Raw genomic sequence first — 24,968 nt, 5'->3', positions numbered from 1 at the left:
CCCTGGGCTGTTGGTCCTGGGTTCTATAAGAAAACAGGCTGAGCAAGCCATGGAAAGCAAGCCAGTAAGCAGCTCCCCTCCATGGCCTCTGCAGCAGCTCCTGCCTCCAGAATCCTGCCCTGTTTGAGTTCCTATCCTGACTTCCTTCAGTGATGAACAGCAATGCTGAAGTGTAAGCCAAATAAGCCCTTTCCTCCCCAACTTGCTTTTTGGTCATGGTGTTTTGTCGCAGCACTAGAAACCCTGCCTAAGACAGGATGGAAATGTCTTTATGGAGGAGTATACAGGAGAAGATCTCGTCTACATCATCAACACAGCAAAGAAAAGCCAGCAAGAGTTGCTCACACTGACAAGGCAGGGGCCACACAGGAACAGACACGACAGGTCTCAAAATGGAGCTATCCCGGGCCCCAGGCCTAGCACCCTCCCTGCTGGGGCAGATAGGACAGGAAAGAGAAAGGAAACAGATGAGAGGCTACCCAGAGAGGCAGGAAGAGCTCTAGGCATGGCGAGGAGAGGCAGCTTCAAGCCTGAAAAAGCAAAAAGCAGGCCTCTGTGCTGCGGACCAAGAATCCAGGGGTGGCACCAGGAGGCCTAAACAAAAGCTTGAGAAGCAGGCCCGGTGACACACTGGAGAAGTGGGACTCCGGAGGGCACCAGGAGCCCCCACCAAAGGCTGCCCACCTACCCACCAACAGTACTTTAGTGCCAGGACAGGGAATGGAAGGGCGAAGGGGCCAGCGCCTGGAAAGCCCCGCGCACAAGGCTGGCGAAAGCCTGACCCTCAGCTGACACACGCACGAGTTGGTCTCCAGGCACAAGGAAGCCCTCAGGTTGAGTCCCACAGACTCTTGGGGGGCAGGGCTTATGGCTAGGTCGTCTTTCCCAACAGTCAAAAAGCCACTTTCGGAGAACACCCACAGTAAGGAGGCAAAGAAGGCGGACGTGGTAGCAGGCACAATGCAGGGCTGGAATATGCTGGGACCCCACCCATGTCTGCAGATCTCAAGAATCTACACCACGTGTTCTGAATGGGCTGAGAAGTCACGGACACCCCAGACCATACTCTTCCTTCTTACAGACGTCAGAAACAAAGGCTGGGGAGACGGCTGAGTGGGAAGAGCGCTTGGTGCCCAACCATGAGGACCTGAGTTCAGAACCCCAGCACCCATGGAAAAGGCAGGGCTTTTCACAGTGGAGAGAAGAGTTTTGAGAGGCAGAACAGGAGAATCACTGGAGAAGGCTGGCACAGTCTAGTGAAAACAGCTCCAGGCTTAGTGAGAGACCCTGTCTTAAGGGACTAAGGTGGAAGAGTGAGAAAGTAGGATGCCCGGGTCTTCCTCCAGTCTCTGAACACATGTGCACACACACACACACACACACACACACACACACACACACACACACAAGCATGCACAGGTAAAAAAAGGCAGAAATGCCATCACTTTTCCCCTCCAGAACCACCTCAAACCTGGGTCTGAGGTAAGTTTCCCAAACAGCAGACTCAGAAAGAGGGGTTTGCCTGCAGCGTGGGGTTCAGGAAAGAAGCCTGGACAGGGGAGGCTGAGACGAGGGTCCAACACAGGCCACAGATAATCCTGTGGGGACCTCTGGAGCAACGGAGGCCATCTGAACTGGTCTCTGATGGAGAGGAAAGGCTAGGATTTGTACCCTAGTTTCCAGATGGGGTGGAAGTCCCTTGGAGAGGACATTCCCTTTGGCTGCAGGCAATTCCAGGACTGACCCAGCCAGAAGCCATCAGCAGCCAGTGCTCCCAACGCAGGGGACAGGAAGTAGGCTCCTGAGGGGTCTGCAGCACATCCGTCTCTGCAGAGAGTCCCCCAAGCAGCTCTCAGCTACAGCAGAGCGCCAGTCCAAGGATCTCACGAAGATACCGCACATGAAGTCACGGAGGAAGAACACTGTCACTCACAGTGGATCTGACAGGATCTAATGTTCTCAGTCCTGGTTTTAGATTATTTTTAAGAACACATAATTTCACTTCAAAAAAAAAAAAAACCTGTCACAAGCTGCTCTGTGAATTTTCCATTTTCTTCCTCATCGTGCTCAAGCTCCTACTTCACACACCTGAAAACAAAAAAAAAAATCTATTTTTTGATCTGTAGACTCAAGCCATGTCACGTGAGCAGATATTCACACCGAACCAGGGGCCAGGTCTTGGCAACAAAATGGTTAAAACTTAACCCCGTGGGGATAAAATTAAACCTGAGAAATGTTTGCCACATTAAACTCTATGAAAATCCATCTAAAATATTTTTACATAAATATGGTGTGATTTTTTTCCCTGACAGGAGAAATGCAGGTTTACTGAAGAAAACCCGAAGGAGAGAGAAAAATTACCAACCAAGGGTGATGGTACAGGCCGAGGACGCCAGCTACTCAGAGTCTGAGGCAGGAGGATTGCAAGTCCAAGGACTGCCTGGGCAACTGAGTAATAACCTGTCTCAAAATTAAAGAATAGTCCAAGTGGGCAGGGAAAACAGCGGGTTCAAGACCCCTGGGCCGAACTCTAGGACAAAAACCAAAGGAATGTGCCAAGAAGAAAGCAAGCCGGCCGGAAGGCGGCTCTCCTCAGCCCTATCTCCATGCGTCCTGCTCTCCTCTCTGCATTTGTCTTTCTGTCTTTGGAGACAGTTTCATGTATCCTGGGCTAACCTTGAACTCCAGATCATCCTGCGTTCAAAGTGCTGGGAGGGGTGTGTCTCCATGCCGGGGACCATTTCTTTCTCCCCCTCCCCCCACCTCCGAGAGACAGGGTTTCTCTGTGTAGCCCAGGCTGGCCTCGAACTCACAGAGATCCGCCTGGCTCTGCCTCCCTAGTGCTGGAATTAAAGGCGTGCACCACCACCACCCCGGCTTATTTCCTTTTTAATAATTAATCGGACTCCTGATTTTTGGTCCGTTAGTGGTTTACTAGGATCACTTTTTAAGTCTGTACAGTAAGTGCAGTGTTTTTAAAGCTGCCATCAACTGTGCTCAGTTTTGCTGGCATGATAGCCCAGGGTTTTGTTTAGATTTTAGACATCAAGGTTGTTTGCAGTTCCCCATCAGTGTAAAGCACACTGTGTTGAACACCCTCAGGGTCACATTCTCTGTGAGTCCTGGCTGGCCCTTAACACAAACTCCTGGTGCCTCCACTCAAGTGACTCCTGAGCTTGCCTCAGGCTGGGCATGGCGGCAAATGTTCACAAACCCCAACAGGATCGAGGCTCATATACAGTGTTCAAGGCCTGCTTGAACTCCACAGCAAGGCTCTGTCTCAAAAACAAAACTCTTCCCCAAAAAAAAACTAAAGAATGAGATCCTCAAACCTAGGGTAGTCAGCAGCAGGGGGGGAAGCACCCAGGAGTCCACCTCAGCAACTCCACAGGATCACGCCTTCTGCATGCATTTACAGGAGAGGACTGGAGAGGGCACATGTGCCCGGGCAGGTGTGTGGAGGTCAGAGGACAATCCCCTGGAGTTGGCGCTCTCCACCATGTGGATTCAAGGGATTGAACTTAGGTCAGCAGGCTTGGCAGCAACCGTCTTCACCCACTGAGCCTTCATTGTGTCTTAAAGAGCTTCCCTGTCTCTCACACACAGGACACACACACACACACACACACACACACACACACACAAAACCATGGTAGAGGGACTGGAAAACAGCTCAGCAGTTAGGAGCACACACTGCCCTTGCAGAGGACCTGGGTTTGGTTCCCAAAGCATCGACCATGGGAGCTCACAACCATCTGTAACTCCAGTTCCAGGGGGTTCTGACACCCTCTTCTGTCCCTGAACAGGCAAGGTGTGCAAATGGTGTGGTGTCCTACATATAAAATGTTAAACTTGTTAAAAGGTGGGGCAACAATCAAGGGAGACACCCCATATCAGCCTCCGGCTTCCTATGGAACCTACACTCATATGCTCACCAACACCACACACACACACACACACACACACACACACACACACACACACACACACACCCCCGGTGGCGGGGGAGGGGGTTTATAACACATGCTGGAAATTGTAGTATGTACCTGTAATCTCAGCACTCAGAAAGATGACTCCAGGGGACTGTATATTCCCAGACCAGTCTCAACAGTCTCGACTACATGGCAAAGTCCCTGTTTAAAAAAAACAAGCAAGCAGAAAACAAAACAAAACAAAAACCCAGAGAAGTCGGTCTTCATCCTTAAAGGGAGAAGAAATCCTTCTCATAGGTAAAGCCACCCTCTGAAGAACAGGCAGCCATCACTGAAGTGGCTGATAGAGCTGGGATGGTATCCTGGGAAGGCTCAAACAGGCAGCAGGGAAGGATCACAGGGTTGCAGTTTTCCCGTGTGGCCAGATTTCAAACTTGCACCACCACGGTCCAGTATGCTGTGACACAGACCAATCAGGCTGCAAGTCCAATCTCAGGCTATTACCACGACCAGCAGATGGCCCTGTCAGCAGCTAGTTCCCCATGTGGACAGGGGGACTCTAGGCTGGGACACACCATATGCAACTACCAGCTCAGGGACTAGGCACTCACACATTCATCACTTCATTTAAAAAAATATGTCTAGCCGGGCGGTAGTGGCGCATGCCTTTAATCCCAGCACTCGGGAGGCAGAGGCAGGTGGATCTCTGTGAGTTCAAGGCCAGCCTGGTCTCCAAAGCAAGTTCCAGAAACCCTGTCTCGAAAAACCAAAAAAAAAAAAAAAAAAAGTCTAAAAGTCTAAATGCTTTGCCTGCCTGTCTGTGCACCATGTACATACCTTGTACCCTCGGATACCAGAAGAGGGCATCAGATTCTCTGTAACTAGAGTTACAAGATGGTTGTGAGTACTAGGAATCAAACCCAGGTCCTCTGGAAAAGCAGCAAGTGCTCTTAACCACCGAGCCTTTTCTCCAGGCTACATAGTAATAAGCAAAAGTATGACGTTATAGGGATGAAGAAGGGATTTTTCCAAAAGAGAAGCAGCCCCCACTCATTCACTTTACTTCTGGGTTTCCCATCTACCAATTACATGACTATAGATGCTGCAGGCAGACAACTCTGCCATCTGGATATTTATTTTCTCTTAATGTAATGTCATAAACACGGTCATGCCCTTTCCCAGCCTTCTAAAGTAGCATCTGGGTCCGTAATAACCGATGCAGGGCATAATCACCCATCCGGGCTCTGGCACACGTGATTAACCACGCCCTCATGTGATTAACCACGCCCTCACACTGGACAGAGCTGTCTTTTCCCCCTCCTGAATTGCAAATAGTCTGAATATGTCTCATAAACTCTGCTTTGTTGCTGAGTCGTCGCCTTACAAGAAGCTCCCCAGGGAGACAGGGCTGGACCAGACTGGACCGGACGTTGCGTACCGTATTCTCCAGAACCATGTGAGAACAGGAACATCAGGACAGACCAAGGAAGATCTCCCATGCTGATGATGCTCACTCAATACACACTGGCGGGATAAGTAAGGGTGACTCACCCACCTGATGACCTAGCGGGTGGCAGACCCATAGCCTGGCAAAACCAGGGCCCTGCCACCTGCCCAGAGTCAGAAGATACATTTTGTGTAAGTCAGAAACACGGCTTTTTAGAGCAGGTTTGCATCCTCGTCTCCATATTGTTTTTTACTCAAGATTAAGGGAAGAGGTTGGATGTGGTCCACCCACAGAGTGCTTGCCTGGTATGTGAGAGGTCCTGGGTTCCATCACCCTTGGCATGAGCCAAGGATGGTGGTGCAGTAGTCAGGTAGGTCAATAGTTCAAGGTCATGCATGGCTACATAGCATGTGAGAGGCTAGGCAATGCCACAGGAGACTGTCTCAAAACGACAACAAAAAAGCATAATAAAAAGAATTTTTAAAGTAAGAAATAAGGTGCTGGGCATGGTGGCGCACACCTTTCATCCCAGCACTCAGGAGGCAGAGGAACGTGGATCCCTGTGCGCTCAGTGCCAGCCTGGTCTACACAGTGAGACCCCGTCTAAAGAAAAGAAATGCAAAGAATGAATCGTTTCAAAACAGTTTCTACAGGACAGAGGCAGGGCCCACCGAAGCATCTACATAGGACCCCAAACCTTCTTTCTCCTTACTCTCCTATTTTCACAGCCCTCCCCCGTCCTTCCCTAGACTCTGAGTTCTGGGAGCAGAGGCAGGCATGCGGCATGCCCAGTGCAGGCTACCTTAGTCTCCTTCAGGGCTCTCCAGTGAGCTAGGCCCCGCTCCCTTGGGCTTCTGCATTCACGCTCTGCCAGCCGCTTAACAGAGAGCACAGTCTGCCCCTTCCTTTACGGTCTGTGTCTCCTGCCAGCACTGAAGTATTCGCCCCACAGGGCTTAGTTTTACCCACTGTCTTCACAGTTATCCCACCCCTCCACCCCCACCCCACCCCACCCCCCCGAGACTCCCAATAGTGTCCAACCCAAGTGGGCGCTAATCAAATACCTAATGAGAAAATAGAAGGCAGGCTGGGATTGCAGCAATGCACACAACCCTGAGTTTGATCTTAGCATTGAGTAAGTCAGCATGGTGGTGCACACCTGTAATCCCAGGATTTGGAATGTGAGGTAGGAGTATCAGAGTTCAAAGTCAGTCTTGGCCAAATAGCCGGTTCAAGGCCAGCCAGGGCCACATGAGAAAGGGAAGGAGAAAATGAAAAAATAAATAGCAAATTCCCGTGTGAAAATATTCTTATTCTGGGTCAGACAGCATGCTCTACACAGCTCATCTCAGTAGCTATGAACAACAATTCTATCATAATCCTCACTTAAAAATAAAGAAACGAAGCCGGGCGGTGGTGGTGCACACCTTTAATCCCAGCACTCGGGAGGCAGAGGCAGGCGGATCTCTGTGAGTTCGAGGCCAGCCTGGTCTCCAAAGCGAGTTCCAGGAAAGGCGCAAAGCTACACAGAGAAACCCTGTCTCGAAAAAACCAAAAAAAATAAATAAATAAAATAATAAATTAAAAAAATAATAAAGAAACGATTGCCCAGGCAGGCTAAGCAACTTGCCCCCAAACACAGTCAGGAGCTAGAGTTTGAGCTCTATCAAGCATCAGAAGCTGTGGTCTTACCTACTATGGTGTTGCTGCCCACCCTCCCGGCTCAGCAGCCAAAACCAGACATGCTCAGTGAGCAGCCAAAGTCCCTACATCCTGTGATAGAGAGGGGAGAGGAGGAGGCAGGGCCAGTGAGGCTGGGGAATTGGTCCCAGGAGCCTTCTCTGGCCCCACTTCCCCAGGGGAGCAGCAAGCTTGACTTTCAGAACCCAAGCAGACCTGGTTTGATGGCCACAGAGTGACAGGGGCCAGTTTGCTATAGCATGTGGGACTGGGGCTTTGGGCTGCCAGAGCAGGAAACTGATAAAGAAAACTGGGGTCAGAGCGGAAACTGGGTCTAAGATGCCAACTGCCCAAGGCAAAGTCTGGATATTTGAGGCCACCGAGTCTTTCTAAGAGGAATCAGGAGCCACTCAGGGAGAAGGAGGAGGGTTGAGCGCAAACGACCACGTTTCCATTAGTCACATGTGGCTTTCTGTGCACAGGGATTACATGTGCATGAACAGCCCCGCCCCCTCCCTCTTCCCTTCTCCTCCCTTCCCCCTCCTCATAAACCACCAGCCTACCACACAGAGAAGGTTTCTTATCCCCTCAAAGACAAGTTTCCATTAGCCAAATGGAGTCATCCTGTTCTGTTCTGTCCCCTTGGCCTGGGTGAGTCAGGGCCACCAAGGGGAATCTCCCTGGGCACTTATCACCTTCTTTTTTAGTAAGATCAGCCATCAACACTTAAAATACAGCTGTGCCATGTGACACCAACCATACTGCCTTGCTTTTCACAGAGAACACTGTGGGATTCGAACCTGTGCTTGGCTCTGTGGAATCCAGTACACCCCCACCGGAGCCTGCTCCTCACAGGAGGCCTCTCCCCAGCTTCCTCTCTACCAGGACCCAGCCACCTCTGGCCCTGGCTCTTTTCTGTTCATCCAGTTTCCAACACTCTGTTTTTGTTGTTTCCTTTTCTGTCCTGTTGACAACTTTACAGTCTTCACAATGGCAAGAGAAAGGAGAGGTGCTTCCAACGCTTTCCCCCAGCACAATTCCTTTCAAACACACTAATCACTAGCAAATACGGGGAGGGGTATGCACGTACCACAGCACTCATGTGGACGTGGGGGACCGACAACTTTCCGGGAGTCCGTTTTCCTATTTCACCATGTGGGTTCTGAGGATCAGACTCGGGAGTCAGGCTTGGCAGCAGGCGCCTTTACCCACTGAATGATCCCACCAGTTCCCAAAGCCCAAGATAGGACCCAAGGTGAGGCAGATTCCTGAAGGGTGCAGTGAAACACAGCAGTATAAATCCAGGCAACTCCAGCCTCCACCCGTGCCCTTAAGCCTGATTTCTCTATCCACAAGGTGGACGCACAGAGTTATCATGACTCCAAAATTCACTCAGAAGAGAACTCCTGGGAAAAGTGTGTTGTGTCAAAATCAGTCAGGTCCATCTCAGGCTGGCCCTCGCTGTGGGGTGAACAGGGAGCCCAAATTCTCCTCCTCCCAGGATCCGGCCTTCCCTTCCATTTAGCGACAAACTCTTGTGCAGGGAGCTTCGGGAGCTGGTTAACTCTGACCAACCCTGGCCCCACTCACTGCAACAGAGCTTATGAGCCTTTCAGGACCCTCCAAACAAAACAACGGCCAGCCTCTTCCCCCGGCCCATTCCCCAGAACTGCGTGAAACCTGCAGCTCTCCAGATGAATACATTCCAGGCTGTCCCAAAAAGATTTTGAAGGGTTTGGGCCTGTGGCTCAGTTGGTAGAATGCTTAACCTAACGTGCATGAAGCCTTGGGTGGGATTCCCAGCACCACATAGACTAGGCAAGGTGGGGCACCCCTACAGGCCCAGCACTCAAGAGGTAGAAGCAGGAGAACTGGAAGGTCAAGATCATCTACATAGCAAGTTCAAGGCCAGCCTGGGATACATAAGATCCTGGCTCAAAAAAAAAAAAAGACATTTTGAAGCATCCATCCACTCAGATTTCACACTCCTTCTTTGCCCACCCTAAGGAAAGAAAGCCAAGAAAAACAACACAATGTCAAGCCAGAGGTAGTGGCACCCTCCTCTAATGCCAGCACTCAGGAGGTATCGGTAGGAGGGTCAAGAATGCAAGGCCAGCCTGATCTATACAGCAAGCTCCTATCTTAGAAAACCAAGGGCTAGAGGTATAGTTCAATAGCAGAATACTTGCCTAGCATGCATCAAGCCCTAAGTGGGGGGGGCGAGGAGGGAAGAAGAGGAGGAGGAGAGGGAAGGAGGAGGAGGAGGGGAGCAGAGCACAACACCCAGGCCTACCCTCCTGGCAGGAGCTAACGCCAAAGTCTTAGTAAAGATGGGGCAGCTCAGGGGGTTTCCCACGTCTTCTTAGGCACTGTTTCCCATAAGCGGGTGCCAGATAACCACACCTGGTCTCAGCAGCCCTGCATCAGAGCTGGCCACCTCAGTTCCCAGCTCCTCCCTTGGCAGAGGTCCAAGGCGCCCCCAGTAGGGCTGGGACCATACTCTCGTCCCCACAGTGAGGGCTGGCGGCACAAGGTGCATTTCCCAAGATCTTACACACCTCGGTGCAGAAATGAGTCAGCCAGGCAGCCTGGGGAGCCTCAACCTCCTTCGCACCTCACCGACATCTCCTGCGGGTTTACTCAGCCTCACATGTCCCTGCCCAGCCAGCCAACTTGTTAGAGTCAATACACCTCATAGACAGGTTCATGCCATACCACAGAGCAGTGTCCAGGAGAGGGCTGAGGAGATGCGTGGGGAGGAAACCCTCCCTGCTGCCACTGTGTCCCAAGTACCCAGTCCAGCCTCAAGGCTACCACACAGGACAGTCTCTCTGCCTAGACCCTCTTCCCAGCTGCAGAGGCATTCTTGCTCCAGGACACACACACACACACACACACACACACACACACACACACACTCCCTGGAAAAGACCCTCTTTCCACCACCCCACCCCCAAACTAAGGCCATAGCCTCCACCTCCTCTCTCCCCACTTCCCACTCCTCTCTGTCCCTGGCTTACTGTGTCTCCTCTCACCAGAGAGCCCCCTGCCTTCCCTGCCAATCTTTCCCCAGTGTCTAAGGGAGTGTTCAGCACACAGCAGCTGCTCAATAAATACTGAATGAACGCACAGGTGAGAAATAAAAAGCAAATGCAAGATGAAGAATGATCTAGCAAGACCAAAAGAAATTTAATAGAGGGTATGGGAAGAAATGCACAAATAAATAGATTAGAAAAAAAAAAAAAAGAAGAGAACTGGGAGCTGGCGCAGGCCCCGAACTCCCAGAACTTCGGGGGTGGAGGCAGAAGGATTAGCAGTTTAAGGCCATCCTGGGCGATGTGAGATTGACAGTCTGGGGGGTTGAGGAGAGCACACAACACAGACACTCCAGGCTCTTCAACCTAAGAATTCCACTCCTGGGAATTATCCTAAGGAAATGAGTTCAGAGCAGAAACAACAGAGGTGCGTGTATAGGCTGACTCCAGTCACACTGTTTAAACAGCAGGATTCTGGAAACAACCGAAATGTCCAAAAACAGTGGAAACACTCTGGCAGGCGGCAGCGCCGCTACTGCGAGAAGTATCACACAGCAATTAAAACGACAAGACCGGAGGGAACACGGAAAGGCAGCGGGTTTTAAAATAACGCTAAGCAGAAGCCAGGCCTGGTGGCTTAGTCCTGAAATCCCAGCTACTCTAGAGACCGTGGCTGACAAGTTCAAGGCCGGCTACAGAGTAACCCGAAGGTCAGCCTGGGTGACTGAAAGACCCGGTTTCAAAACTGAGAAAGTGAAAAAGACACCATTGCCAACGGAGCTCTTTAGGAAAGCGCTTGTCTATCTTACGTGAGGCCCTAGGTTCCATTCCCAAGCCTGCAAAAGGTTCATTAATGAATGCTGAGCAAGAAAACGTGTATGTGCGATGAATTTCTTCTTAAATACTGCATTCTGTGCCATGAACCCTCTGCATCTGGATAAGTTCTCACAAATGTCCAGAATAGCATTGCACTCTCCTTATCTATCAGAAAGAAAAAAACACAACTACACAGAGAGCTGAGCAACTTGCCTGAGGTCAGAGGTAGGAAGGAGTCAGGAAATGACTCTGTCACACTGGCCCCAAAGCCCATGCATACCCTTGTATCCTCAGAGTGGCCCTTCCCATAAGGACATCATGCCTGTGCCTGAGAGGCTGAGCTCAGAAATGTCCAACAGTCAAAAGGACGACACCAGCACCTGAGACGCTGGGGAATGCTGCAGAAACCTACAGGACCAAAAGCAAGCCACTGCTGTTGTCCAAAGACCCCGAGAAAAGCCATGAGAGAGCAGTCAGCAAAACCTGGCTTCTGGAAAAACCGGGCGGAGCCAAGACACAGACCTGCAGAGGCCACGGCAGCTCTGGCTGGGTATTGGATCTCACTCAGCCCGTCTAGACCAGCAGGGATGAACAGAGGACAGCATCCACCATGAAGTGCCACAGCTTTGGGGCACTTAATCCATGTATGTTAAAGCACCCTCATCTAGCTAATGACAGGAAAGGAAAAGTAAGAGAATGTGCCTGAGCCGTGGAGAAGAGTGGACAGGCCATCCAGGTACCTCACAGGCCACACTCAGTATGATTACAGGCTCCCAGCTAGGTCTTGGGGCGGGGGTGGGAGAGCCCTGAGAATAAAGAAGTCCCCCATTACTAAAGGACCAAGCTAGAGTGGGAGACGGCCCTGCAGGACTGACAGAGCAGAGCGGGACAAGCTTGGGGATCGCGGGATGGAGAGCCCTCCTAGTCAAGGGATACAGGCGTAGCCCTGCCTGGGCTACCACTTCACAAGTAGGCTTACTCAGAGAGTGAACAAGGCTGATGACCAAGACTGGCCAAAGCTGCTTCCTGTAGAAGCTTCCTCTGGTGGAGAATCACTACGAGTTGTGTGTGTGTGTGTGTGTGTGTGTGTGTGTGTGTGTGTGTGTGTGTGTGTTTGGGGGGGGTTGTCCTTCAGCACATCCTTCTCTCTACCTTTGCATGTTTGAATATTTCCACAATGAAGTTTAAAAACATGCAGCTAAGCCCCGTGGTAGGCACCTGTAATCCCAGAACTCAGGGGCTGAGACAGAGGACTATCCTGAGTTCAGAGGCCAGCCTGAGCTACAGTGCAGAGATCTTGGGTCAAACCAGGGGTGGAGAGATGGCTCAGTGGTTAAAAGGCATCTTCGGATGTTCTTTCAAAGGACCCAAGTTCAATTCTCAGCTCCATGTCAAGCGACTCACTCACTTGTAACTGCAGCTCCAGGGGGACCTGGTGCCTCTGGCCTCCACAGACACTTGCACTCACTTGCACATACTACACACAGACACAGATACATAACTAAAGACAAAATTAAAATAAGAAACAAACAAAAAGGCTGGGATGACAAGACAGCTCAGCAGGTAAAGCACGTGCTGTGCAAGCTTGAAGACCCAAGTTCAATCCTAGGGAACCACGTAAAGGAGAAAACTGACGCACTCCCTGGTGCATGTACACACACACACACACACACACACACACTATAATAAATTTTTTTTTAATTAAACTGCATTGCACAGGCCTATAATCCCTGCACTTGGGAGGTAGAAGAAGGAAAACGTCAAGGTCATCCTCAGCTACAAAGTGAGTTTGAAGCTAACCTAAGCTGAGGCTCTGTCCCCCCCACCCCCAAAAAAGGAAAAAAAAAGCCAAGCCGTGTGGCACAGGCCTTTAATCCCAGCACTAGGGAGGCAGAGCACGCAGATTTCTCTCAGTTCGGGGCCAGCCAGGTCTACAGAGCAAGTTCCAGGACTACACAGAGAAACCCTGTCTTCAAAAACCAAAACACACACACACACACACACACACACACACACACACACACACACACACACACACACACAAAAGGCCACCCAGGTTCAAATGATAGCTCTGCACATCCTTGGCTTCGCAACTCCTCACGCTCCAGTCAACTGAAGCTCCTTGCACCTCGGTTCCTTTCCTGCCAAAGAGGATGATGGGAGGGCCTGCCACACGCACTGGTGTGAGGAGGGAGGACGCGCCAGAAAGTGCTCCTAGCAAGGAGGCCAGGGGAGTGAGCAGGCAGCAAAATGTCAGCTACGGTGACACATCCATGTTAGAGCAGGTACTGAGGGGCGGTTTAGAAAACGCATGTCCACCTGACTTGGCGATCTGGGGAAGAGGGACGTGCCACTTCAGGCAACAGAGAGGGAGCAAAGGCTGGAGAGGCCCCATAGCTGCCCCAGCCAGCTTCTTCAGGCCTAGGGGACAGAAAAGGCTCCGCCTCTCTCAAAAAAAAGCCACCACCAGCAACAGGAAGCTGCTTCCTTTCCTCTCCTTCGGAGCCAGCATTTCCTTTTTTGTTTGAAAAAGCATTCCTTGTCTGCAGCCCAGCCCTTCCCCTCCCCTCCAGCCCCAGGCTCAAACGCACCCACAGCCATCTGTATGTCTCCCACTTTGTTTTCTGCCAACCAGGAATGGGGGAGGAGGGAGGGAGGGAGGCGGGATGCCCAGGCAGGCAGACCTCTCTGTCTTCCAATGGTGGAAGGATGAAGTACCCAGGAGACCCCTGCCACCAAATCTCAAGCACTGTCCTCAACAAAAGGCCACTTCTCTCAATGGCTGAGTCCACTGGGGCTTGGGTTCCATGCCACCACCAAACCCTGCCTTGTACCTACAGTTTATAAAACACCTACAATAAAACCAATACTGGCTCCACCTGGGCCTACAGTTTCTAGTCTCTTTCCTTGGGGTGGGAGCCCTGGAGGAGTCCTTTGGGAAGCCCTACAGAACTTCTCAGGACCTTTAAAACAAATTCTTAGCCTCTGAAGTTGTGGGTGGTGGGGAACCAACATAATACATTCTCTACTTAAAGCCCTCTTCCAGAGGAGCATCTTGCAGTATGGAAAAGGCTAAATTAAGCCTTTTGGGACCCCAGGCTTAGAGGGACAGTAGTCTAACACACTGTCCAGTGAGGCAGAGAACACTCAGATCATTTTTTTAAAATGGCCTGTAACTGGGGCTGGAGGATGATGGCCCAGTGTTTAAGAGCACTGGCTGCTCTTCTGGGAGGCCCTGGTTCAGTTCCCAGCACCCACATATCAGCTCACAACCACCTGTAACTCCAGTTCCAGGGAATCCTATGCTGTCTTCTGGCCTCTGTAGATACCAGGCATGCATACACACACACACACACACACACACACACACACACACACACACACACACTCTGCCCCCCTCTCTCTGCCTGTGGATCAGGATGTAGCTCTCTTTCCTGCACCATGCCTGCCATGCGTCTCCTCCACGGTGATAATGGACTAATCCCCTAAAAGGTAAGCAAGCCCCCATCCCCTGTTCAATCTTCTAAGAGCTGCCTTGGTCATGGTGTCTTTTCACAGCAACAGAACAGTGACTAAGACATACACATAAAATAATAAGCCTTATAAGTGTAAAATGATCTCTAACTTTGTTTTCTTTATAACGAAATTCTCTCTGCACTGGGCATGGTGGTATAGGCCTGAAATTCCCGCACAGAGGAGGCCAAGGTTCCAGAAGGATCGCTGCAACTTTGAGAACCGCCTGGTCGAAATAGCAAGTTCCAGGCAATGAGGGCTAAATAGGGGGGTTATTTAGATAGAGACTGTCTTTTAAAAATGGGGGGAGGGGTCTAAAACTCAAATTAATCAGCTAAGTTGGTTTCAACGCCTTCAGATACGGTAGAAGACCTCGCCACCGCATAGGCAGCTTACCTCACATCTGCAGAAAGCCAAACTCTCCCGATCAATAGCCTGCCAATACAAGCCTGCAGTTGGTGCTGTGTGGAAATTCATTTTTCCTAATCAGAGCTGGCTGGTTTCTGTACTGCATATTTTATTCCCCATTTTTTCCCCCTTAAAACTGTGAATTCAAGTGTTAGCTCATTCTTGTCATTATTCCCAGGGCAGAAAAATGAAGGGGTGGGGGTGGGGGGGCGGCATACAAGTAGAATGGCTTCGACGTGGCAATCTGCCCAGTTAAAACGCTCTGCTGCCCACCAACAGCGGAACAGAGAGAACGCAGACGTGTTCAAACGCACAGGTTTGATGGGTGAAGGTGGTGGTCGTCGAGATTGAGGCATCTCAGTAGCTGGCCCCAGAGTAAACCTCTGCATTTCCACCTGGGTGTTAGCATAGAAAAAGAAGCAAAGAGGATGTCGGGAACAACCATCCACACAGCATCGACTGCAGGCTTATACTGGCATCATATTGACCGGGAGGGTTTTCTCTCCGCAGATGTGAGGTAAGCTGCCTATGTGGCTGTGGGGTCTTCTACCACATCTGGAAACAACTAGAAAAAAAAAATCATCTCTTTCTTTCCTCCTTTTTTTAAGCTCGAGGACAATTTTATGAGAATGTGAAAGGAAAAACAAGACAGGCGGGCTATAAATCACGGGAGCCGCCGGGAGGAGGGAGATGGAGAAGATGAAGAGAGAAAACTACCCTTTCAAGAAAGCGGTTAGGTTCGGCAACGGAGGAACCGGAGGGCGTGCTTCAGGGAGCAGGTGAGAAGCCCAGGGTGTGCAGGAAGGCAAGCTTAGGCTTTTGGCCAGTATCCAGAAAAAGATAAAGGAAAGAAAAAGTTATGCTTCTCTGAGTAACTGAAAAGTGAGCATGCCACATGACAGAGGCCTCACCACACAGCCCATGCTGGCCTGGAACTCACACTATAGCCTAGAGACCAAGCTGCCCTTGACCGTGAGACGCTCCCCACCCCAAACACCTCTCTGAATGCTGGCACTGAAAGCGAGTGTCATCAGGCCTACGTCATTACGATTATCTTGACAGCAAAACCAAGGCTGGATATCATAAAAGCACAACATGCACATGAAGGTTTCATACCCCAGGCTCCTCAGGAGGGAAGGTTTGCAGGAGAGCTAGCTGTTCAGTGAGCAAGCCTTGAAAGAACAGAGTCGGGGCCAAAGACAGTCCATTCAGTCAGACACCAGACAGTCTGGGTGTGGTGGTGTAAATAGAAAGGATCATCCATTCAGACGGATCCAGGCCGACACAGGATACCTCAGACAGCTCTCCAAAATCCCACCCAACCCCCAGGATCCCGCAGACTAGATGGAGCAGAGAGGGCCAGGCCATGCTTCCTCTCCTAGGAACTCCTTAGGACAAAATATACGTCTTCCCTGTCAGTCGCTGGTCAAGATCAAAGCACTGTCTGGTGTCACTCCAGGGAGAGACTCTCAGCTCAGGGCTCTTCTGTTAACCACTGTTAATTCTCCCTAACAGGTACTCCACGTAGGCAAAGGTGCTTACTCAAGTCTGCCGACCAGAGCTGGATCCTGGGACCAACTCCTACAAGTTGTGGTCTGACCTTCACTTACGCACTGTGGCACACCCCCCACATCCATACATCCACACATCCACATCCACACCCCCACATCCACACACCCACATCTACACACCCACATCCACACATCCACATCCACACATCCACATACATAAAGAAAAGTAATTTAAAAATCAATGTGTCTAAAAAACATTTTCTTTAAATGGACAGACACCGGATAGCTGAAGATTCGGCTCAGTGGTTACAAGAACTGGCTGCTCGCTGGGTGATGGTGGTGCACGCCTTTAATCCCAGCACTCGGGAGGCAGAGCCAGGCGGATATCTGTGAGTTCCAGGCCAGCCTGGTCTATAGAGCAAGATTCAGAACAGGCACCAAAACTACACGGAGAAACCCAGTCTCAAAAAACAAAAAACAAAACAAAAAAAACAAAAAAAAAAAAAAAGAACTGGCTGCTCTTCCAGAGGACCTGAGTTCGATCCCCAGCATCTATATGGTAGATCACACATCTGTTAACTCCAATTTCAGGCAACCTGACACTTTTCTTCTGGCCTCTAAGAGCACAAGGCACATATATGGTGCACATACATACATGCATGCAGGCAAAACACTCATATGTATAAAAATTTTAATGTAAAGAGACACATACTAAATGTATCTATACATTTTTAATTCAGCAAAATCTTACTTGCATCAAGATATGTCATCATGTCAAAAAAAAATAAAATAAAATAAAAGTCAGCATTGAAAATTGGGATATGCTGGCAGTGATGGTGCACCCCTTTAATCCCAGCACTCAGGAGGCAGAGGCAGGTGGATCTCTATGAGTTCCGAGGGCAGCCTGGTCTATAGAGAGAATGTCAGGAGAGCTAGGGCTATACAGAGAAACCCTGTCTCAAAAAAACCAAAAGAAAAAAAAAGAAGAAGAAAATTGGGATCTAGTTAAAGGAATGTGTGGCATGGTACATGACTGTCACTGATGGTGGCACTGCAGTGTGCACATGTTGAGATAGAGACACTTACAAGGCACACACTGCAAGCACACGCATGTACCTTTCCACGCAAATGCACAGTAGAAACCTAGGAGTCAGGGGAAAAAAAAAAAAAAAAAAAAAAAAAACAGTCCCAGGGCTTGGCTCTGACAGGCAGCATAATAGGTGATTCTTCTATTATCTAGCATGGTTCCCTTTTGCAGAGGGAACATGTATTAATGTGTATCTTAAGCACCTGCAATTAAAAGTAGCAAGTTAGATAGATATTCTTTGTCTCAAGAATTGCTTAGAAAGAATAACGCAGATAACCATTTTTTAAAAAGCTGAGTGAGCTAGGCACAGTGGTGCACACCTTTAGTCCCAGCACTTGGGAGGCAGAGGCAGGAGGATCTCCAGGTTCAAGGCCAACCTGCCTACATAGCTAGTTCTAGGACAGCCAGAGCTGTATAGAGAAACCCTGTCTCAAAAAAACAAAAGAAAAAAAAAATCTCTGAGTAGGTCGATCTCATAGCAGCTTCTCCTTTCTCAGAATGAAATCAGCAGGGTTGGGTGCCTCACCTCCTGCTTTGAGAATGTGCTGAGCTGAATGGGAGGGAAGTCATCCAACATTCAAACTCAAAGGCTGGACAGGGCAGTCACCCATCAACTCAATGGGCTGGAATTGAGCCAATCCTGGGCCAGTCCTTCATAGCTGACCAAAATCCTCTCCCAACCCTCCCAACATCAGTGTTTCTAGAGGCAGCTAGCTGCCAAGGTTGCAAGAGGAGTTCTCAAGACCAGGGTGTGGTGTGGTGGCACACGCCTGTACTTTCCACACTGGGGATGCTGAGGCAGAAGGATCACCGCAAGTTCAACACCAGTCAACTCAGACTCAACTCTCTACTGACTCAGGCTCTCTGGCTCTCCTAGCTCCAGTTGCCTGATCTTCAAATTGGGAATGAAATCTCCCAGGCTGCAGAAAATGATCACTGTGTGAAAGCATATGTTCAGGGCCTACTGGAGGACTTCACACAGAGCACGTTCAAGACGCTCACGTATGTGGACGCTCTCATTGCAGAGGTCACTCCCATGAACGTTGGTGCATCTGCAGCTAGGAGGCATTCCATCCCTCCTCTGGGCAGCAACCCCAGCCTCCAAGTCCCCAGCCCTCCCTGGCTCACAGCCGTCACAAACAGCATAGGCCTCCTTAGGCCTCCTGTGAAGGACATTTGGGAAGTGGGTCTATCCAGAGGAAAAGTCGCCAAATGAAAGCGAACACCCTCTGAACTAAATGTAAAAAACGGGACAGACAATCTGCCCTGCAAGGACATTTAAAACAAAAACCAAAATCACAGCTTAGAGGGCTGGAGAAGTGGCTCAGAGGTTAAGAGCACTGGCTGCTTAAGTCCCAGCAACCACATGGTGGCTCACAACCATCTGTAATGAGATCTCACACCCTCTTCTAGCCTGCAGGCAGAACACTGCACACATAATAAATAAATAAAATATTAAAAAAAAAAAAACCAACAAAAAACCACAGCTTAGGGGGCTGGCGAGATGGCTCAGGGGAGCAAAAGGGCTTTCAGCCCAGCCTGATGACCCGAGTTTGATTCCCTGAACCCACATGGTAGAAGAGGACTGACTCAACCAAGCCATGCTCTGACCTCCACAAGCACGCCATCCATACACAAATGTAATGAAACCATTTTAAAGCTCAGCCCAAGGACCCAACCGAGGCTTTGTCACCTTCCCACACATCTGCAGACACCATCGGTGTCACCACAGGCCAGCACCTTGGTGCACGCTCCCTCTCTGGACCACAGCCAGCAGGCAGGCAGGGAAGCATCTGGTATGGAATGCTGCTTCCCAGGATGATGAGCCAAACCAGGTGTCTGAGAGAGGAAAAGAGCCCTGCAGCTAGGAGGCGATCCGTCTCTATCCCAGGCAGCAACCCCAGCCTCCAGGGCCCGGGTGTGGAGGCGATAAGGTCTCCCTCCAGCCAGTGGCATCCCAGCCCTCCACGGCTCACAGCCTTCCCAAACAGCACGTACTTCTTAGGCCTCTTCTGACGGACAGTTGAGAATTGGGTCTTTCCAGGTTAAAGGTCACCAAGGTGAAAGTTGACACCAAAAGACACAGGCCTTCAGCTCCATGTCCCTTTGGTGATAACTGGAGTTTCTCAGGCAAAAGGTTAAAACCAAGGCAGAGGAATGATACACTCCAGACACTACCTGGGTTAGGAAAGGAGAACCAGGTTCTAGTCGCATCCTCCTTGGGAAGGCTGACTTAGGAGCCGTCACCGAGGCTCTGGCAACGTTTCCTATGGAACCGGTAAGTCAGACGGAACGATTCTATGGGATTCCTGACTCGAGGCCCACTCGAAGCTCTCTGTCATTCATGGTAGTGGAGGCCTTGCTGTTCACCTGCCTGGTTACCCCTTTAGATGGAACATGCCCCTCACATCCAAAGACCCCACCTACCAGAGCCCAGGTAGCCACCAGCTAGGATTACCATCAGCACATCAGTAGCTATGGAAGGCCTGGCCAGTGAACACATCCTTCCACTCTTGGTAGTTCCACTGGAGAATTCCAGGGGTCCTAACACAGAAAGAACACCCTGAACTCTGCCCAGCCCACTGGATGGAGCCTCTCTGCTTCCCAAGCACAGCAAAGTCTCCAAGGTACCTGCTCAGGGAAGTGGCCAAAAGCAGAGACTGTCCCATGACTGCTTCTCTTAGCCTTTCCCCAGAAAGAACTCATGAGCAAAGAAAGCCCTTGAGGGACCCTGCAACTGGGACAAGACACAGAGCCTGTTTCTGGGAGGCGCTAGTACGCTGGCAAAAAGGAACAGACTCCAGAGCACCAACCATGTGAACAAGCAGGAGACAGTGTGAGTGAACGCCCTGTACACCGTCTCCCAGTGCACAGACGGGGCCCACAGGGAACCCACAGATGGGACCAACAGGCCCAGCTGTACAGAGGCCAGGTGTCCCTCCATGGGCACAGCTGGAGATTGACAACATCCCCCCTTGCTTCATGGAGTAGTAGTCAGACCTCTTGAAGGCCTGCCAGAGACAGGGCACGAGATTCTACCCAGTGACACAGCCCCGCAACGTCATTCCGGAAACACTGAGTTCTGGCTGCGTCTCCTGCCTGCCCTTTCCTTTTTGACAGGGGAAATGTGTGTGATGAAGTTGGCGGAGCTTCAGTGAATCCTTAGAGGTTGAGAGGAGGCCAGCACACTGTTGGGCGGGTAGGGGGTGAACATTAAACCTTGGCTCCTTTCTCCTCCTCTTAAATGTAGTATTGGAGATTTAAACACAGGGTCTTACGGATTCAAGGCAAGTGTTCTATCGCGGAGCTACACTCCCCACCCCCTTTAACTCCCTTTTCAACTTGAACAGCAGCTCCACAGAGCAAAGCCATCAGCAGATAGCACATCATCATGACCTGGGATCTTCACAAGCAGCCTGTCCCCGGTCAGGGTCCCACAGGGGACATCCCACAAGCTGTTGCTCTCTTCAAGAGTTTTTAGCTAAGAAGGGCCAAAGTGGGCTGGGCCTCTTGAGATTCTGCCAGAAGTCTGAGTTGTATAAGTCAAGCTCTTTAGCCAGACACCTGTGATCCTGGCACTCAGGAGACAGAGACAGGAGACTAGCCACGAGTTCAAAACCAGCCTAATCTGTATGCTGAGTTCAGCCAGGGGACTTACGGATAAGACCTATCCCAAGGTTACACACACACACACACACACACACACACACACACACACACACACACACACACACATACACACACACACACAAAATCAGAAATCTGGGGCTGGAAAGGTGGCTCAGCAAGAAGTTAAAAGAATTTACTGCCCTTGTACAGAATTCAAGTTCATTTCTCAGCATCCACCGGGCAGTTAACCTGCAAATCCCGGTCCAGGGCATCTGATGCCCTTTTCTGGCCTCGTCAGGCTCCTGCACACATGTGGTGCACATAAAGTCACACCGAAACACTTTAAAAAAAAAAATCAGAAACAAGAGGACATTGAGACTAGCCCAAGTTAGGTGCCTTTCTACATGCTGCTGGGGTGAGCTGCCCTGATCCAGCCTTCTGGGATTGCCTCCAGCCATCACCTGTGGAAAAGCAATTCTATGTGCTTCTTCTCCTAAAGGTTCCCTGTGCATCAATGTCACCAGGCCCCAACCAGGGAAAGTTTATAGGTGGACTTTTGGCAGCAGGGCAGACAGACTCCATCAAACCCTACAGGTGAAAGCACTCCATCTCCACTTTACAGACGGGAAGTTTGAGAGTAGAAGTTATCAAGCTTGCCCAAGGTCGACAGAAACAGGACCAACTACAAAGCTGTGTGGGCCTTCTGTTCCCTAGCACTCCCGCGGTCAAGATACTCACAATAGGAAAGGCATCTCCTACACAATCTATCCAGTACATCTGGTTTTTAGTGCTGTTCTTAAACAGGGACATCTACATAGAATAGCATATAAATGTTTAACTCAACCCAACTGAGTGCGCGCGCGTGCACGCGCGCGCACACACACACACACACACACACACACACACAGTCTAAACCACAACAGAATGCAGAGCTTTTCAGAAACAGCCTGAAGGGAACCACTCAAACCTCTTCCAAGCAGATGGGGAAAGTTGAGGCCCCAGGGATGAAGTGATTCACCCAAACTAGCTGGTAACAGTCCTAGAGAACCAGCTCCGAGGTCAAAATTCCCATTTGAAATATCACCCAAAGCCCTATCTTTTCAGGGACCAGAAAGACCCTTCAAATACACTGCAAAGAAACAGGGCATGTGTCCTGTTCCTACTGCAAATGACCCTCCTCGGGCCTTTGAAGGCCACCAGGGACGACCTCACAATGCACCCAGTCGGGAGGCTGCTGCCTAAACAGCTCAGAGGCCTAACAGCTGGAGACTCTGGGGTATCCTAATGCCACAACCTCGTCAACATTAGAAAACAAAGAAAATTGGCAGAGAATAAAGAGCAAGCCGTTCTCCATACGCCCTGGGATTCAGGAGCACCTCAAAGGGACACGGGGAGGACCAACAGAGGCCAACACAGAACATTCTCTCTGCCCAACAACGCAACAGCTCGAGACATACACTGCTGGACAAGACCCCGGAACTGAGACACACAGGCCTCCTATTGTCTCAGCTTAAAAACTGAACTTTGTGGGGCACACACACTCAGCTGTGCTCAAGAAATCCACATGCAGAAAAGCCCGGTGCAGAGCTTTGTTGGTTTGTTTTTTTAAGCAAAGCCCTGGTCGGTCCTGCTATAGCAACTGTAACAAAAAAACAATAATAATAGCCAGCCCTGGTTGGAGTCTCCCAATGTCCCTGGCTTTGTGGCTTTTCTGAAAATACAGCTAAGGGAGAGTCACCCTGAGCATTTTGGATCAAGCAAGGAATCAGGCTTGTGGTGTGAGAGGAGGGAGGACTGGTCTTGTAATAATTACAGCAATCACTGGCTGGCTTTATGACAGCTGGCAGATGCAATTAGCAATGTTCTGTGTGTGTGTGTGTGTGTGTGTGTGTGTGTGTGTGTGTGTGTGTGATCACATATCTAATAAAACAGACATCCTCAGACCTACAGAAGCACAGATAAGACAATGCCAAGTGAGGAAAGACCCTTCTTCAGGACAGAGCTATTAATTGACCCCTGAACTTTTAAAGGTCTTCCTGTCCCTGGAAGTGTGCTGGGAAGGCACTAGTTTTTCCTCTAATGTGTAAGGGGTGGGGGAACTCCCCCTTCTGAAATCCCAATCACCTTGCTGGCTGGTTCTTCCAAATCCTTTTAATGCTGCACTTCCCAGCTATAATTTGAGAGAAGACAGCTCACACATCTTATTTTTCATCGCACTCCAGGTCATCTCTGTCAGCAACCCACCCCCCTTAAGTAGTGCGTTCTTACCAAAGGTTCCCTTCCCCAGTATAATCCTTCCTAGGCCAAAGCCCAATGTTTGGGGTGGAGTGGGGAAGTCAATGGGTAATTTCAATTAAGCAGTGAACTGCTGTGACATCGCGAAAGAAAAGCACCCCAACGCCTCAACAGCAAAAATGCTGTTTCAGCAAACACTTTTTGAAAAGTGGCAGACAAGACCTGGTGGAAAGGAAAGGAAACAGGACAAAAAGAGTGGGTAGTGAGGGAAAGTCAGTGCCACGGGGCGACGCTCACACTTCAGGGGACGTCCCCCCATCACCCCAGCCCACGCTACCGGGCTTAAGCACACCGAGAAAAGTCCAGCGCGTGATTCAGTGGGACAATGACTACTATGGGCACTGGAAATGGGGTGAGGGCGGAGAGGGGTTTGCAGTGGGATGCCCGCGAGCATCCTACCCGGCACGCGGGTTCTAGAGCCTCTATCCAGCCCCCCACTCTAACACCCCTTCCCCCAAATCCTTCCAAGGTGAGCGCTGGTCGTAGGTCCTCAAGCCACCGCATCAGCGAGCTCAGGCAAGGGAGGAAGACTCTAGCTAGCAGACCCGGCTGCAGGATGCAACTCGGGAAGGAAAGCAGCGGGGCGGCTCCCGGGGCACAGCCGGATCGGGATCACGAGCACCGCGGCCCCTTACCTCCAGGGTCCGGATCTCCTGCTGGGTGAGGTCGTTGGACACAGAGCACTTGGTGCGCAGCCCGCGCAGACTGCCGATGGAGATATCGATGAGCTTCTGCAGCTGACCGCACTGCTGCAGCGCCCGGCTGGCCGCGGCCCCTGCGCCCCCGTCCGCGGCCGCCGCGGCGCCCCCGCCGCCGCCCTCCTTTTTCTCACCCATCGCCGCCGCGCGCAACGCCGCTCTATCCATGCCTCGGCATCGGGGCCGCGGGGGGCCGAGGCGAGGAGCCCGGGAGCACCGGCGCCTCGGCAAAAGAGCCTTGAACCGGGAGGGCTGCACTAAAAGCGCCCCCTCGGCGCCGCCAGAGCCTGAAGTCCTAAGAGCCGGCCGCCCAGTCCGCTCCTCCCGCCTCCCAAACGCGGCGGCAAAGCGAAAGCCTCCGCGACCCGACGGCTGCGGTTGCCGGAGCCTTTAAGCGGCCGCGGGGGCCGGATCGAGGCCGCGGGGTGTGCTGGGACTTGTAGTCCGCGCCGCGCCATCTGCCTCCTGGCCCGCGCCCTCGGGGCCCCGCCCGCACTCTGGCCCCGCCTGCCGCCTAGGAGGGGATCCTCTGCGCCTGCTCCAATTCCTGTGCATCGTGGTCTTGGGAGCCTGGTTCCCCCTCCTCCTCAGTTCCTTCACTCCCATCTTCCACTACTACCACCTTCTCACACACGCAAGCGCACACATATTAGTAGCTTCCCACGACCGGCGAATGGGGTGGGGCAGGGGCTGATGGCTCACACTCAGATGAGCCCTGTAATGTGGGATATTGTATGGGAATGAGCTAAGGATGTAGCTCAGCGGCAGAACATTTGCCTGGCAAACATAAGGCCCTAGGTTTAATTCCCCAGCACTATCGAAGGAAAAGGAAAAGAACACCCTCACCCCCACCCACATCTAGTTCTCACAACACTTGACCCTGATTTGTGTTTGTGTTCGCATAGACCTTGACCCTGAATGGTGTATACTAAAGTTA

The 24,968-nt window shown here is 51.0% G+C and overlaps 1 protein-coding gene across 3 annotated transcripts in view; it reads right to left on the bottom strand.

Moving 5' to 3' along the window:
- The window catches only part of Ksr1 (kinase suppressor of ras 1), a 138,342-nt gene extending 113,899 nt beyond the window's left edge, over positions 1-24,443 (bottom strand). For all 3 annotated transcript variants that reach the window (XM_052755712.1, XM_052755713.1, XM_052755714.1), the window contains exon 1: positions 23,969-24,443. In XM_052755712.1, coding sequence (XP_052611672.1) covers positions 23,969-24,199 — 231 coding nt within the window. In that variant the 5' untranslated portion in view covers positions 24,200-24,443. The remainder of the gene's footprint in view (positions 1-23,968) is intronic.
- Positions 24,444-24,968: the final 525 nt, after the last annotated feature.

The sequence above is a fragment of the Peromyscus californicus genome, unplaced genomic scaffold (genome assembly GCF_007827085.1).
Source record: "Peromyscus californicus insignis strain IS unplaced genomic scaffold, ASM782708v3 Scaffold_3__1_contigs__length_106647218, whole genome shotgun sequence".
Lineage (NCBI taxonomy): Eukaryota > Metazoa > Chordata > Mammalia > Rodentia > Cricetidae > Peromyscus > Peromyscus californicus.
This window is presented reverse-complemented; position numbering and strand designations above follow the sequence as displayed.